Source organism: Cavia porcellus, unplaced genomic scaffold (assembly GCF_034190915.1).
Source record: "Cavia porcellus strain 051 isolate PalLab524CR breed Dunkin Hartley unplaced genomic scaffold, mCavPor4.1 scaffold_4, whole genome shotgun sequence".
Taxonomy (NCBI): Eukaryota; Metazoa; Chordata; class Mammalia; order Rodentia; family Caviidae; genus Cavia; species Cavia porcellus.
Genome location: NW_026947487.1, coordinates 23357940 through 23373265, shown reverse-complemented (window position 1 = coordinate 23373265; position 15326 = coordinate 23357940). Strand labels below are relative to the sequence as shown.

The window sequence follows — 15326 nt, the reverse complement described above, 5'->3', positions numbered from 1 at the left end:
ACTATGGGAAACTTTCTTTAAATTAAAAATTTAGATTTAAAAAAACAGATACAAAGGACTTCAGAAATATTTTAGGATAAAAATTAAAATGATAGTATCCCCAAAAAACACAGCACAAATGATGATGTACACCTCCTGGGTGGCTGAGAATGGCTAGTGTTTCCTTCCTACAAAACCTTGTGCCCTACCATGTACACCTCCCATCAATTTTCATTGTTTAAAAACGACCTTGCTTGCTTATCTATCTATCTATCTATCTATCTATCTATCTATCTATCTATATTTATTTGTTGGTACCGGGAATCAAACTCAGGACCTGGCACTTGCAAGGCAGGCACTTATGCCACTGAGCTATATCCCTGGCCCCCAAGATGAGCTTTTTAGCATCCTAATAAAAATGATAACATTAAGTGGTCAAGTTACTTCATGCCACTATATTTTCAGCAACTTCCCATGTTGCCTGGACAGTCTATAAACCAATTTTAATCATTTCTTAAGCTAAGAAGAACTATAAAGAAGGCATGCATTACTTCCAAAACAAATGTATTTCTTTCCCATACTGTCTCTATGTAAGACTGAAGTTTTTCTTATTAGACAGTTTTTCTAGTTTGCTGGAAATGTTCCATAATGTTTTCTCTCAACTTTTATTTTTTACAATTATCTACATCTTGCTGTGCCTACTATAATTATTAGAAAACAATAAAGAAACAAGCAGTTAAACTCATGTCAGTGTAACAGATTAATCTAATCACAATTTTAACAAGTTTATTTTCACATCCATATTTATATTTGCTTTATAAATTCAACTAATCCCTCTGAGGAGAAAAAGTATCATGCTATGTAGATTCATTGTCTCTCATCTGTGCAGTTGGCAAGTGTTGTGGTTGTTGAAACAGCGTTAGAAAGGCAGTGGTCATCAAAAGTAAAGCGTAACTTTCCAAAGACAGGTAAAGCTTTTGCTGTTTAGTTCTGGGCAATCTGTGAATTTCCTGATTGCAGACTCAGGAAATACTTAGCTTTTGAACCAAGAATGGTTACTGTGGACTTTCACAAATACAACGAAACTGCTGCTGACTTATTTAGAAAAAGCAAAAACTTCTTAAATGCAGCTAAGGGCTATTACAGAGGCCAACATCAGCCTGCCTGACTCAGCGCTGTTCTGTATGAGACACCAGTGTTCAGCTGGCTTCCTGAACAAAGGTACAGTATCTTTTATTAGCACTTTTTATCTTACCATATTTGTTTCTCCTTTGTTTGCATAAGCCTTTAAATATCAGTGTGTGGCACTTGTAAAGTGTTTTCTTTTGAATTTGAGTGAAATGTAGTTTTAAAAATATCAATTGACTTCCTTAACTATGATAAATAATGATTATAATTAATTAATGAGAAATAGCGTAAGCTGAAGGAATTGAGTGGCTTTATTTTTTTTTTTGTCTAAAGTGAGAAATTGTTTTCATGTCTGAGTCTTGGTAGAACTTGAGTCTGCATTGAGGTCAGTATTAGGTGTAACAACCTAATAAGGGCTAAAGGTGGCACTGTGCTTTTTCTCAATATATTGAGACACTTGGACAAGCTCTGTTCGTTTTACTGTTGAATCGGTTATTGTGTGATAATGAGATGAAAAATTCCAACAACTTAGTCCATTTCTGTCTTCATAATAAGAATGATTTTCTCCTCAGTGTATGTTGTCTTGCTCTTATGTTGACATTGACCCAAAAATTAACGTCATGAAAGTGCGAACTACATGAGACCCTTTTGACCATCTGTCTAGTCCCCTCCTCATTTTGCCTTTGAAAAAAATCGTATTCAACAGTGGTGAACACTTCTTCCCAAAGGTACTGAGAAAATTATTAACAGAGCTAGAAATAGAATATAAACTTCTTAATTAGTTTGGTGGAGTCTTTTTCAGTGTGTTGTTTTTTGGGTTAAAGATTAAATGGTGCCGCGGAGTTAAAAGTTTACCTTAAATTGGTGGAAATCTGCGTCAGACTCTGGGTTGCAGGCAGAGTCCGAGCAATGGCGTTATTCATAGCCTGACTATGAATAGCAAGAATACATAGCAGAGGACACAGCACCCTTGAGATGCTCTGTGGCATTTGGTGGCATTCTGCAAACACAATTACTTCCTACTTGGGCTGAGCAGTGAGCAGGTTGTAAACCATGACTTTCCATTTTAGGGTGTGGGCTGTCTTGAATTATCAACAGGAATTTACTAAACCTGTTGCAGTTTGTCAGAACATTCTAGGTAGTTGTTTATTACTATATGTCTTCCCATGTTTGCCGATGGCATCCATTCAATTTTTTCTGAGCTGTTTTTCTAGTAGTGATGTGGAAGAGCTGTGGCGGGAGACAAAATCACCTCAACTCCATTTCACTTTGCTGACAATGTAATGGTACATGAAAAAGAGATGTATAGTATAGTACAGATAGCTTAGTATAGTTGAAAATACAACTATTAACCCTATACTATAGGAGAATGCTATTCCAAAATACTGCATGTAAGCGAGTAGTGGATGGAGATTGTGTTTCTGTTGTGTTGCTTCTGATACATCCTTTAAGTAAATGCCTCAATAAAAGATTTGCAAGGTTCTCTGATAATTTATGCCTTTGCTATGGATATTTTTCTATCCTTCTGTTACCAGTGTGTCCCTTCTGATGGGTATGTAGTCTGGGTGTATAATGTTACATTTTAATACTGTGTCTTTCACATAAGGATCTGCCAAAACAGACCTAAATGTTAGATCAATTTTGTGCTTAGCATCTACAGCTCACGTAAGTGAAAGTTGTGGTTAGTCAGACCTGAAGGAGGAGTTGGAAGCTAACTAGAATCTGTTTTATGCTACAAACACCTCAAATTATTGGAAGATTAAATTATCTGCACAGTTCAGAACTCAAGATGATAAACTTTGCTTATCGAAATTGGGTCATTTTCTGAATTACACTTAGTTGTTGAGCCTTTTCCAATGGTCACAGGGAGGAGTCCTGGATGAATACAGAAATTCAGTTACTAATCAGATTTTCACTTAAGAGGTCTCTATATAACTGGAGAGAAAAACAAGGGCAGGTAGGAGACTTGACACAAATGAGGTTGCACTGGCATTATTTGCAGTTTCACTTGTAGACGATAACTTGAAGGCTATACTCAAATAGATGAAATAGTTTAGCGAACTAAAAAACAATCTACAAGTTAAAAGAGTCCACAGATAATATTTATGATTCTGTACTCTATAGAGATACTTTGGAGGTTTAGGAGTACTTGGGTTAGTAAGCAAATGATCATTATTTAATGGAATAGGATTAGTGAGGAGGAATAGATTATTATTTTATGACTTTGCTTAACCAACTAGAATTGTTTAACTTTTTACAGGTTTTAGTGTTAGCTACTTTGCTAGATTTGGTCTCACCAGGTAGAGTGAATCACACACTAAGGCAAGAAGAAAACGACAGATTGCCAGTCAAAAGTTACCGCTGACACTAGACTCTCCTTGAAACATGTCAGGTGTTCAAGGTGGCTCACTGAAACTATAGTGTGAGGACTTTTTCCTTTCACTGGAAATAACTCTGGCAACATGTGATTTTAAAGCTGTTAATGCTTTAATAGTGTATCTTAAATAATTAAGTGAAAGAGATGAAATTGTGGTTTTAAAATTGGCACTAGGAGATTTAAAGACCTACCACACATATGTCTGAAAATGAAGCAGCAGCCCTGAGTATATGATGGGCTTCCTTTACTGCTAAAGATTAAAAATTAATGAAAATATTTTTGGGATTAATACAAATATTGAAACCTATTATGTACTGGGAATTATTCTTGATCCTGGGGATACAATAGATAAAAATAATGGAAAAAAAGGAACAGAAATCACCATCCACTTAAAACATATATTTTATTTTTTCAGTACTGAGGATTGAGCCCTCAAGCACTTCACCAGTGGTCCACATGTCCAGCCCTTTTTAATTTTTACTTTGAGACAGTTTACCTAAATTGCTAAGGTGGGATCCAGACTTGTGGTCCTTTTTCTCAGCTTCCCTTGTTGCTGGCATTATAGGCATACCAGTGTGCTCTACATATGTATTTTACTTTACATAATATATAAACTGTACAGAATGTTAAAAGTGTTAAGCACTGTAGGGAACAAAAAGCAGGGAAAAAATCCACAAGGATGGTGGCTGTGTGTATATGCAAGTGCACTGGCCTGGGAGACACCTGGGGGCGCTGTCTCATAAGGTGACATGGCTTTCATTGAGGTGAAGGAGTGAGCCCATATGGTGGATATCTAGGGCAGAAGCCTGCCGCTTAGAGACCTTCAAGTAGGATAAAGGACTTGCAAGGAGGCCAGTGTGCTGGAGTGGGGTGGGCAGGGAAGGAATGTAGAAGGAGATTTAGGGCAGAAGGGATGAGGTGAGTCCGGGTTGCCCATCTAAAGTCATAGGGAAGATGTGTAGCCACAGTGCAGATTTAATCTGTGCATAGCATCTGTGGTTGATAAGGGCCCTCTGGGACACTGTGAAGATCTTGTCTCTTACTCTTCATAAAATAGAGAGCTATTGGACGGTTTCCATTTGAGTAATATATGTGTGGGGGTGTGGTGTAAAATTTCTGCTATAATCTCCTGGGGTTTCCAGGAGTGACTAACATGAAATAGAATCAGGGTGAAAGGTATTCAGTTTTTTATGGGTAATTTTTATGGGTACGTGGGCTCCCTCACAAGAAAAACAAAAGTCCAAAAAGGAGTTAGGTTAGACAAAGAGTAGTAGATTAGGAAAACATGACAAGATCAAGCATTTGGACTAAGGCAGATAATTGTGGAAAAGTACCTGGGAAGGTATGGCTAGTCTAACATAGTTGGTTTGTTAGTTTTCTCTTGGCATTGATTCCCATGTTTGGTGATAAGCACGACTTCCTTGTGGTTCTGGAAGGACATCTTTCACTGGGGAGTTGTCTTGCTTTTAGGAAGCAAAGGAAGGTCAGAGTGCCCTTCTTGCATCTACTGTTAGTCAAGTGCCTTTAACTCAAAAGTAATCTGTACCCAACAGTGGTGTACTTTAGGATGGTATTTTTTTAGTTCCCTACAGTATCATGCTGGGAGTTTAAGGAAGATCATTTTGGCTTCTGAGAGTAGGTTGAAGAGGATGGGAAACCAGTTAAAAGGCTGCGAGTAAACCAGGTGAGAGATGGTAAATGGTATCCCAGTGTATATGTGTGTCATTTTTTCCCCTGTCCACTTGTTAATGGGCATTTGGATTCTTTCCAGTGTCTTGGCTTTGTGATCAAAGCTGCTGTGATATTTTGCATATGATCTCTTCTGTGGTAGCGTTTTCTAGTCTTTTGGCTGGGTCATGAGGAAGTTCTGTCACTGGACCCTGTCTGAGGAGGTTCTGTAAAGGTAGATGACGGTGACCTTAGTTATGTTTGCCAAAAGGCTTCTGACTTACATCACAGATAAAGGATTTGTCAGTGTGACATATTGGTAGGTTTATTATGTAGAGTTAGGAAGTAAGAGAGAATAGGAAAAAAGACTCCAGAGTCACTGGAGGGGGCGCACTCTGATGAAAGGTTCTGATAGGCTGCACAAAAGCAAGAGGCCAGCTTTTTTGGATTAGCTGAGGTAAATTAGGGTCTTATCTCAGTGCTGGTTTCGAAGCTCCAGGGAATGCTTGTGCTTGGAGGGGACAGTAGGGCTCTCAAGACAGTTGTCCTTGCTCTGAGGGTGATCTCATCATGCAGTGTTCTCTGAGGTTTTGCCTTTCCTATAACCTAGGTGCTTACAGGTTTAGGGCTATGACTGGGGGCCTGTAAGTAAGCCTTGCTGTAGGGAATCTGTAAATGCTGGTAATGAGACATCCCTGTAAATCCTGAAAACTGCTTTAGTTACTTTCATGTTGGTAACCTCCCTCTGAAGTGGAATTAGATAGGCTAAGTAAATTTAGGTTTAAGGAACCTCACTTGGCCAGTTTTTCCTAAATGATTTAACAATTTCTGAGAGCAGAGTTGAGGGATTTGACCTAGAGTCTTAAGGTAATAAGAAAGATAAAAATGGGGCTTCCTTGTTTCCTTTCTACCTGTCTTTATTTCTTTTATACAACTCAGGTCTATGCTTAAAGCTTAAAATGCTATCATGTGTCTTTCTACTGTGGTGTATCATTTACATTTCTGCACTCACCTAAGAGAGTTCTGGGTGCTCTACCTTGCTGGTCTGTTGTTGATTTGATGTCAGCCATTCTCGCATCTACGTAGTGATACCTGATTGTGTGGTTCAGGTCTGTTACTAATGCTGATGATAGGGTCCTGGTTTTAATGTCTTTATCTAGAAAGTTAATTTTGCCTTTATTGTTGAAAATTTGGTTCCTTTCAGTTGAAAGGAGCCTAAAAACTTAAAAATAATTAAAAGATGTATTCTTATAAAGTTGAGAGTGACCTTGATCGTCTCATGACTTTTTTTGTGAAGCTAATACATACAGAATTTGAAAGTACAATACTTCTATTAAATTTCAATTTTAATAAATTTTGTTACAGTGAAGTTTTACCTTGAAGTCGTTTATGTCATGTGAAATTTAAATTTATAGTCTTGTGTGGGATTTACTGCTCCTTGTATTCTATGATTTAGGATAAAACTCATTCCTTGTGCTAATAACAGGTGCTGACACACATAAATTATCTCAAAATGCTCTACTGAAACTGGATATTCTGTTTTCCCCCAGGTTCCCGATGTCATCAGTAGCATAAGGCAATTATCCAAAGCCGCCATGAAAGAGGATGCCAAACCCAGCAAAGACAACGAGGACGCCTTTTACAACTCTCAGAAGTTCGAAGTCTTGTACTGCGGAAAGGTGACGGTGACCCACAAGAAGGCGCCGTCCAGCCTCATCGACGACTGCATCGAGAAGTTCAGCCTGCACGAACAGCAGCGCCTGCGGCTGCAGGGCGAGCGGGCCTCGGACCCCGGCGGCGAGGAGCTGGTCCCGGAGGGCGAGGCGCTGGGGTCCCCGGGGGACAGCCTGCCCGAGGAGGAGGAAGAGGACGGGGAGGGGGCGGAGGACGGCCGCCCTGCCCCGCAGGGCCTGCCCGGCCAGCCGGGGCCCGCCGGCGCCCGCGTGTGCGTGCCCGAGCGCATCGTGGAGGACTGCGGCGGTGCCGAGCAGCAGAGGTTCCGGTCCCGGTGCAGCAGCGTGGCCGGGGCCCTGCAGAGGAGGGTGCACGACGGCAGCCAGAAGCCTCAGGCGCGCCGCAGACACGCCAGCGCCCCGAGTCACGTGCAGCCGTCGGACGCCGAGCAGAACAGAACCATGCTCTTCCAGGTGCGCCCGGGCGGCGCTCCCGCCGGCCTCCTGCGCGTCCTGCTGCCCCCAGCCGGAGGGCAGCCTCACCCAGATCCAGCTTCCTGTGTCCCCTCCGAGCCCATGGGGAGGGGGCAGCGGGAGCTTCATACAAAGTCGATGGGAGCTGTAGGAATAGGTGACCCAGTATGTGTGTGACTAAGGGTGTGATGGTGCTGCTGGTGTCTGATGTCAGACGTCTGGCATCATCTACCCTGAGCTGACACTGGAATAATAACTTAAAAAATAACTGTAGTAAGCCATTCGCAGAAAGAATGTAGGGATATGAATCTAGAAGAGTGTGATTTAGCCCGGAGAAAACAGATTTTTTTAAGAGAAAAAGGAAAATTCTAGAGAATTTACATAGATGTACTTCAGATGAGAACACACCAGTGTACCGTGGTCCATAAGAAGGAAGGCAAAGGGGACACCTCTGGCCTTATTTACTGGGTCATTTTTGAATAATTTGATGCACAGTATACAATTACGGACGTAAAAGATAATTCTTGATTCTAAAAATAATCTTTTAAAGTGACATACAGTGTATGTAATACTTCAAGTCCCACTTAAAGAACTGGATACGCAACCTTATAATGCTTGTTTGTTCCAAAAAAGCAAGTAGCTGCCCTTTTATCCTGTTTTAAAGAACCCTGAGGAGGAAATTCCACAGCGTATAATATCTTGATAGACAGTCCCAGTGATATTTGGTTTTTTAGAAGTCCATGTTTTTTGTTGTTTTTGATAAACACTAAGCAAGTGATTAATAGTGTCTCTGATCTTTTCTCTAGGGAAGTTTTCCCTCTCCTTTCAGCTATCAGATTTTTTTCTGTTTCTTGGCTTATAGTCATTGCTGTTAATTTTTCTGAATTTGGATGTTTAATTGCAAAGAATTTAATTTAGCCCAATTACGTATGTCATTTCATTGATCATTTGGTAGAAAATGTTACCATGTATGAATAATTGATATTTTTGAAAATCATGAGGTAAGGATAAGTTGCCTACTTTTTAAAAATCATTTCTATTTTGCAAAAAGTCTCTTTTTTTGGTATCTTATAGTTTAAGACCATCTTAAGTTTTGTGATTTTTCAACAAAGGCAAGACATGTTTTGAGATAAATGATATTTGGAGTTAAAATTTTCTATTGGATTAGATGTTGGAGTGCATGTGAAATACATATATTTAAAGTATAGCATTTTCGTATTTAGTTATAGTTATTTGTTGAGTATTTTATTAGTTGGGTATTATAGAGTATAGTAAGTATTTACTGAATGTTAATTATAAAATGAGATTATTAGTTGAGGATATAAAAAAGATATTGGGTCCTAATAAGTTGAAATTAATTGACATACTTTTATTTTTAAGGTTGGGCGATTTGAGATTAACCTTATCAGTCCAGACACTAAGTCAGTTGTGCTAGAAAAGAATTTTAAAGATATCTCCTCTTGTTCTCAGGTATGTATCAAGTTATGTTGTAGTATTAAAGGACCAATTAACTTCAAAACAACTGGGTTCCACAATTCACCACAAAACAATGGGACATAAACTCCTTCAAATTTTAACGTTTTCTAGACTTTTATTTTTAGTAAAATTTGTTTATAAATTAAAATTTGTTCATGTGTATGACAGTAACACAGTCCTATTCAAGAACCTCAGCGTGTGTTCTAAGCATTTGTCTTCAGTTTGCTCAGTTCTTTCCCCTTGTAAAGACACTTCAGGTTCCTTCCACTGATGGAATTTTTGTGGTAGGGAATTGTTTTGAAAATACCACACCGTCAGTGTTCCTCAGCGTCTTGGGCCTTGTAGGCATAGCTAAGTCATGTTTGCTCTTCATGTGGAACAGTTAGTAAAAGGGGAACTCGTTTCTGAACCTGTATTAGTGTACATATCGAGTTCTGAAAACAATGTTTGGATATTTTTGTTCTTTTAATTCACAAATTACGTGTTTAAGTATTTTAAAACTAAGTGGTATACTGAATATGTAGGAGAATAATGTTTAGTATAATCTAGTATCTGAGGACCATTGTGATATTTTACAGTGTCTACCCTAACGTTAGAGTTAACTAAATATATTGTAAACAAAGCAAGAAATTTTGAAGTAACCAGAATAGAGGAAGTATCTAAATCCAGATTCGGAAGTGTTATGTTTTCAAAGATGCCTTTGAGGAAGTCCCTGGAACTGAGATTTGGCCTAGTGACTCAATGTCCTTTGAAGGGACTGGATCTTGCCAGAGTCTCTACCTATATTTTAATGTTGAAAAATCATGACTGCTTATTAACCATCCTCCTTTCCTCTCCCCTCTTCTCTCTTCTCCTCTCCTCTGCTCTGCTCTCCTTTCCTCTTTCCTTTCTTTCCCGTCTCTTCATTCCCCTCCCTTTCCTTCTCCTTTTCTTTTTCCTCTCAGATTTTTGGCGTTAGCATTGCAGTAGTTGTAATATTTAGATATTTTTCTCTTCAAAGATGATGAGACCTTTTGTATATCTTGTCTGAATTTAACTCAATCTCTGCTAATAGATTTGCACTTCCAGTATTTTGTTTTGATATTTTATTTCAATTACATAGGGACAAAATTATGTAGTATATTCTAGCATTCTCTGGTAATTGGCATCTGATCACTGGAAGAATATATTGTAAGTCTCTAAAATCCCACTTCAAGGATACAAGTTTGGTAGAAAGATTATTTGCTTTAGCTGCAAAAGTATATAATATTCTTATCAGTACATGTTTACTGAGGGTCCCTGCAAGACTAAGTTCTGTTACTCTTAGTGCATGAGAACCGGCTGTGTGGACGTGGAACCTAACCCTTAGGTGCTCAGTGAATGTCCAGTGAATGGGTCCATTCTGCGTATGGGGCCTTGTGCCATGTACTGATGAGAAAGTGATACATAAATGCGATAGAATTCCTGCCCCTCCAGAGCACCAGAGAAATCCTTAAAATGCAGTACCTCACATTCCCCATGCCTCCCAGTAAGAAAACAAACAATGCTCACTGAACTCCAAAAGTGTGTGTGTGTGTGTGTTGGGGTGGGGGGAGATACAGCCCAAACAACTATAAAACTGGAAGCTCAAATAGAACTTTTGCTTTTCTTTTTAATTTTTATTAAAGACACACTTTTATGTTTTGGTGTTGTGATTCAGAAATTAAACGACAGAACAAAGGAAAGTGGTGGAAAGGCCTCCCAGCAGATCACCAGTCTAGTGAGCTTGGGGCACCTCTCTTCTTCAGTGGCTCTGCTCCTGTTCTTTCTTGGCACAGAACTGGGCTGCTGCACCGTGTGGGAGTGGCTGTATTCAGGACCAGGCCTGCTTAGAATACTGTACAACTACAGATGTTTCTTTCTTCAAACCAGTACGCTGCTTTCCTGGCAAGAGTGGAGAGCAGGGAGTGGCGTTCTTTCCTGGAAATATTGCTACTACCTGGAAGCCACTCCGAGCTGATGAAGTCATCTGAATTTTCCCATTTGGTACTAAACTAGTGAAATGCATTCTTTAGTCACTAATGAGTTGTACCAGATGGAGCTTATTTTCAGTTTCTGAGCTGCAGACTTACTCCTCCTTACTGACTTCTTTCTCTCAAGTTGATTTCCTTTTTCCGTATCCACTGCATAGATCGAGATTGTTAGGATAAGATGAGTGGTTACCATTTATTAAACATTCCGGGAACTTTCATACAGATATTTGTTAGTCTAAAATCTTATATCCTTGATAACAGGACCATTACTACTATTTTGTAATGAGAAGTGGAGCCTGAAAGATAATTATTAGCAGTGTAGCACAGTTTATCATACCGGCAGATTTTTTTAAACCAAGATTTAAGCACAAATGTGATTTGAAAGTTTCTTTTCACTGGAATTTTGGGTATTAAAATTTTTTTTGCTTACCTGAGTTTTCAAAGTACACACTGTGCTGACTGTTACAATAATACATTGTAATTACAATAATACAATACATTGTTGTCTATTTATTGGTTTATATGTATTGAGACTAAAAGTCACAAGTGATAGTGAATTTTTTATTAAATATAGATGAAGTTATTTAGCCTGAATCCAGGTACAATTATTTGCGAAGGTGGGCAATTGCCACTTGCAGTCATATTTTTAAAATATCATTCTTTTAGTAACGTGGCTTTTAAAAGTGTCTATAAATGGAACAGACAGGTAATTTGGTGTTTTATGCAACTTTAGGAAATTCCATGTTATTTGATGGATTCCATGTTATTTGTGTTATCAACTGTAATTTGTCTCAGATTCTTAGCTTCCTGCAGACAAGAACAGGATTTGTGATAAATTATCTGGCTGGTGTTCTAAGAACACAATAAATTGAAAGCTCTATTTCTTACAAACATGTAGTAGTGGTTGTATTACAAGACCCAGCAGAACATGCCATCAGTATTTTTTCTCCTGTGGTCCAGAGTCACAGGGTTTTCATCAGAAACAAAACAATGGGAGTTGGTCCCACTCTTTATCTTACATCCCAACAGGCCATGCTGTAAGTTTGCTATGATATTATGTTCCCTGCCACGTTGCTGTGAAGAAGAAATAGGTGGAACTGGGAAAGTGTGGACTCCATGTTGATTCTCTGTGCTGTTGAAAGAACGTATTCCCATGAATGCTGTGTTGCTCTTCTTCCCTCTTATCCAGGGCATAAAGCACGTTGATCACTTTGGTTTCATCTGTCGGGAGTCCCCAGAGCCGGGGCTGAGCCAGTACATTTGCTATGTGTTCCAGTGTGCCAGCGAGTCCCTGGTAAGTGGTGTTTGCATTGTCCATACACTGTTCCCAACACACCTGTCTTACAGAAGACTCATCGTGGTGAACCCGAGCCTCGCAGGGAGAAAAAAAGGGCATCCAGAAATACATTTTTACTCCTTACGGCAGTGCAAAAGTAGACAGATGAAAACAAATTGTCATGGAAAATTTTAAACCTAGATCCTTCCTCAGGTTTCACAAACCCAGTCAGGTTACCTTGAGTATTTTTAAAAGGTAGCTAAAGATTGGGGAAAAACTGTTACTTTTCTCATTGCTCAAATAAGAAAGGCCATTGACCTCTGACTGTCTTAATTGCTATAACAAGTATTTCAGGAGAATAGAGAAGTATTTTGTTTTTTCTCTTTAGTTAGCCCTTACTCAGCTTTAGAGGCCTTTATTCTTTATGTCTTACTTTAACCTTCATTTCCTTCCTTTTGCATTTAAAAATCAGTTCTTTCCAATATTTCTCTCTCCTGTCTTCTATTACAGGAAGTTTGAGAAGAACTGGAGTTTGAGAAGAAATACATAAACTAGATTTAGAAACACATTGGACCAATAATTATGTTAGTTTCTTTTTTTCCTCTAATGTTTTTATTTACTCTTCTGCCTGTGCTATCTACTCAACCATTTTAATTCAGAGCTTCAAATACATACATTACCATTCTTTGAAGAATTTACAGATAACTATTTTCTTAGCCACATAATCCTCCTGCCAAAATTTCTCCCAGAGAAACCCATCCAACTTAGACACAAGCTCACAAGCCAGGAGCACTGTCCTTGCTTCCTCGGTACAGGTCACAGTCACCCCTGCTTCATCCTCACCTTCGGCATTCCCCTCGAGTGATGACACCTGGGTAATGAGGGACTGGGCCTGGACAGGAACACTTCAACTAGTGCCCAGAACTCTGCTTCTTTCTCTAGGGAATATAATACTCATATCCCCAGCTTCTTACTCTAGAGAGTTCCATTTTCCCTCTACATAACTAACCATACCTGTGAGATATCTATCTGTAGGGGTCCTGCTAAATAGGTTCAGCTTAGCACTTGAGAAAGTGATTTGAGAGTGATCACTAGGTAATGATAATAGTGGAAGGAATGGGAGTGGATGAACACCCAGAGGGAGGAAAGAGAAAGAAAAGAAAACAAAAGAAAAGAAAAGAAAAGAAAAGAAAGAAAGAAAGAAAGAAGGAAAGAAAGAAAGAAAGAAAAAATCAGTGACACAACACTGGAAAATGCCAGCTGACTAAGACTTTGGTAAATAATAGACTAGGATGCTCTGTCACCCATGCCCCACTCCCCATCCATGCCTGCTTTCACACATGAGTCCTTTGTTGCTTTGACCCTTCTAGAAGTCTGGTCCTTCTGCCATGTTCTGGATCCCACACTGCCCTGTCTTTCCAAAGCCTATCATTGATCCCATATTTTTAAATTTTGTCAGCACCATTTACTCAATTTAAAAACCTTGAGCACCATTTACTCAATTTAAAAACACAGTCTTTATCCAGTAGTGTATCAATTCTATTGATTTAAAGAGAGAAATGTCTCTTTTACCCATCTTAGCATCTTTTCCTCTTCCATACCTGGTTCTGGAATTCGCTCGTTGGTGTCTTGACTACTCTCCCTGCCACTGGTTTAATCTGCCATCTACTTGACTGCGTTATGCTGGAATTTTGTATCTCACAACTCCTGCCTCCTTAAAGGACAACATCTATGTCATCAAACACGCAGACCTTCATTCTTCTCTGACTTCTTGTGCTGTCACTCACCCAGTGCAGAACACATGCCAGGCCTGTTTAAGTCTGTGTCCCCACACATGTTGTTCCTTCTCACAACTCTTCCCTGAGCTAAACCACAAACTCTTCCCTGGTGATTGCTGTGGTGGAGCTTTTATTTTGGTTTGTTCCTGAAATCAGCAAGTTTGAGAGTAGTGCATGAGCCACATGCACAATCAAGGATTTTTTGTTTGTTTTTCAGTGCTGGGGGTCGAACCCAGGGCCCCATGCATGGTCAACAAGCACTGTAGCATTGAGCTGCGCCCTGAGCCTGGGGTCCAGGGCTTCAGTGAGTAGCTGAATGTCTCTGAAGCCCCTGGTGGGTTGCTGTGTGGAGTGAGGAGTCTGCATGTCCCAGGAGGCCAGAACCACAATTCTCTGCCTGATTCTGTAAGGCTGGCCATGGGGCCGGGTCAGTCTCCAGGGGCGCCTGTTACTGAGCAAAGAGGAGTGACTTCTGTTTACCTTCTCTTTCCTCCTGCTTCATCAGTGGTAAAGCAGGCATGGCCTTGCTCTATCGTAGCCCAGATACTCTTCCTCTTCGCTTCTCCTGTCGTTATTCAGGACCAGCTGAATTGTCTCATCCTCCTGTCACAGTCCTGCCAGCAGGACTGTCCCTATACCTTGCTCACAGGTCTCTCTCAGTTCCCACAAATCCGCCCTCCTTTTCACCTGTTTACTTAATGGGCCACTCCTCTGACTTATTCACACAGTATTTCTGAGCTGTGCTTTATGTTTTCCTATTCTGAGGTACAGAGCAGGTGCTTTGCTCTTAACTCCAGGCTGTTGGCTTCCAGGCACTGGCCAATCTCTGTTCACTGCATCCCTTTCATTAAAAGAAAAACTGTGTAACACCTTCATGTTTTCATTCTCCTTTATGAGTTCTGTTTTATTTTTAGTGTTCAGTTTTTGCATTTGGTCCCCATGCTTGTAGAGTGAATTTTGTCACAGGAGAAGGTCTGGAACCTGTTGCCTTTCCTTGCTGTCTCGACTGAGGCGCTTGCCCTGCTGGCTGTGCATGCCCTCCAGTTCCTGTTACTTGAAGCAGTCTGGAGCCTGAGCTTTGGCCTTGTTCTTAAGAAGGCTTACTCAGACTCTCTTTTATTTTATCAGTAAGCATCTAACTGAATAGTGAGGAATCAGAATTGCAAGCTAGAAGGAACATTAGGTGTGTATTTCCTGTATAATTGGGGACGGTTCTAACAACTGACAAATGGAACAAAACAAAACAGTCTGTTATAAGTTGTATGAATCTAAGCAATGTTTTGATTGATGTGGTTTGGCAGTGGTAATAAAACAAAAATATTACAAAACCACACATGCTGACACCTTTTCTGAGTAACAAGAACACACAATTAATGTTTCTTTTGCTTCATTGTAACAGTTGTGAATTAGTGTTCTGAGGGGCCCTGGAAAGATATACAGGAAGTTCAAATGCTTGATGCTCTCCTCTCACCCTCCATTTCTACCTTTCGCCTCTCCCCTCTCTTC

At 39.9% G+C, this 15326-nt stretch overlaps 1 protein-coding gene across 6 annotated transcripts in view; it reads left to right on the top strand.

Moving 5' to 3' along the window:
- Nucleotides 1–15326, top strand: part of Tbc1d4 (TBC1 domain family member 4) — a 185388-nt gene that overhangs the window by 103657 nt on the left and 66405 nt on the right. For all 6 annotated transcript variants that reach the window (XM_063246847.1, XM_013141368.3, XM_063246848.1 and 3 more), the window contains exons 2-4: nt 6703–7299; nt 8680–8769; nt 11956–12060. In XM_063246847.1, the coding sequence (XP_063102917.1) occupies nt 6703–7299; nt 8680–8769; nt 11956–12060 (792 nt within the window). The remainder of the gene's footprint in view (nt 1–6702; nt 7300–8679; nt 8770–11955; nt 12061–15326) is intronic.